Consider the following 1,787-nt stretch of genomic DNA (forward strand, 5'->3'; position numbering starts at 1 on the left):
TCCTGCTGGTTCTCGGGTATGAGGTGCTGATATAATCCAATCTGGAATGACAATCATTAACGTCTTCCTTTACAATGCCAGCTTTTTTTGTTTTCTGCTACAAATCTTTCTACTTAATTTAACCACCCTTTTCCATCTGCTTACATCATCTGTGGAGTCGATACTTTCTTGTGCCTCATCTTTTAGTTTAAGACTAGATCTTAATGAATCAATGGTAGAAAGTAGAAAACAAATAGTAGAAGTGGCACCATAAATCACATAGAGAACCCAGAAAGTTCTAAGAGGCATACTTTCTGTGCTCTTAGAGTTCAAATTGTAGGGGCAGTCACCTGTGGGATTCAACCATATATCTTCTAATTTCTTCAATTCTCCCTGCTGTAAGAGCTGCAAAATAGCTTTAGAAACATCTTTGACCAAGGGAGAGCCTTGTTTGGATCATGTGTCATGAAATTGTCAAGTAATTAAGGCAGATTAAATAGGCAAAGAATACAAAGATATTGCAACATGCAAAACTGAGTTTTTGACACGTAAGTACGCAGTTTTCGACAAATTTCAATAAGCTATCTAGGAAAACTTACAAAATAACTTTTAGGTTATATGAAAATAATTTTACCATATTTTCTCGTAGTCTATAAAAATAGCATGTACAAAGCGCTTATATAACAAGTGTTTGCTCTCTAAGTGCTTAATTAAGCTGTTAAAAGGGCCAGTCAAACATAGAAAACAATTAGTTAGATAGATACTCATATGCTGTAGTTGTAGAAAATTCTATTGTCACGTACAAATCCAAGTCCTCCAAATCTGGTGGTAGGTGTAGAGGCATAGTACCCCTTGCAGTATTTACTGATGTAAATTTTCACATAAGGGAGTTCTAGAAAAGCAGCAGCAATTGAGTTGTTTTTGAATTTAGTGTCATAATTATCTTCATTACTAATGTTTATGATGTTCTGTGGCTTGAATTTTTCAACTTTCTCTAGGTATGTCCTAACAAATGAATCTCCATCACTCAATGTCAGCCACTCAATGTCTCTGACATTTGCTTGCAGTTGTTGAACTGTGAGCATTGAAGAAAGACTTGCAGTGTAGCTTGAATTAAGAATCAAAACTAGAAAGAGCCATGATACCGTCTCTACACGAGATAAATTGTTATGCATTTTCTCCCCTGCAATATGAAATCATTGGCAGCTGTTTATAACTCTAAAAAATCAATGTTAGTTGAAGTATAAGATGGAGACTCACTATGAGCAAAGAACAGTGTGGAGAAAGTAAACCAAATAGAAGTGCTAATTTGGCTTTTTCCAATTGCCATGAAACTCTTTGATTGGGTCCCCTCTCCAGGTACCACACTATTAACATTGTATAAATCAAGATGGCCCAAGTTAACATCCACATTGGCCAGTTGAAGGGCTTCGTAAACATCAATGGTGATTCTTGTGACTTTTCTGTAACTATCATTGACAACCCTGATTCTGCATATGGTACAGTAAAATCTACATATTGCAATCTTTCTGCTGGTATCGTCATGTCACCAATAACACTTTCATAAGTCTTCGTCATTGTTTAACTACAACCATAGAAGTATCATGGTCAGTAAGGCAAAAGAAAAAGAAAAAACGAATAAAATTCAAAACTATGATATTCTATATTTTCATGTTTTATTACTATGCTAGTATATGAAACATTAGTATATATCCATATGATCATGGAGTATTTTAAACCAAGAACTAGCTTGTATAAAATTTTCAAAGGTACTTGTAGGAAACAACACGTTTAAATGATCTTGCAAT

General features: G+C 34.6%; 1 protein-coding gene across 1 annotated transcript in view; it reads right to left on the bottom strand.

Moving 5' to 3' along the window:
• The window catches only part of LOC140920644 (glutamate receptor 3.1-like), a 1,667-nt gene extending 110 nt beyond the window's left edge, over positions 1-1,557 (bottom strand). The window contains exons 1-3 of the mRNA XM_073369443.1: positions 1,254-1,557; positions 783-1,162; positions 145-384 (exon numbers count right to left, since the gene is read on the bottom strand). Coding sequence (XP_073225544.1) covers positions 145-384; positions 783-1,162; positions 1,254-1,557 — 924 coding nt within the window. The remainder of the gene's footprint in view (positions 1-144; positions 385-782; positions 1,163-1,253) is intronic.
• Positions 1,558-1,787: the final 230 nt, after the last annotated feature.

The sequence above is a fragment of the Cicer arietinum genome, chromosome 6 (genome assembly GCF_000331145.2).
Source record: "Cicer arietinum cultivar CDC Frontier isolate Library 1 chromosome 6, Cicar.CDCFrontier_v2.0, whole genome shotgun sequence".
NCBI classification, from domain to species: Eukaryota; Viridiplantae; Streptophyta; class Magnoliopsida; order Fabales; family Fabaceae; genus Cicer; species Cicer arietinum.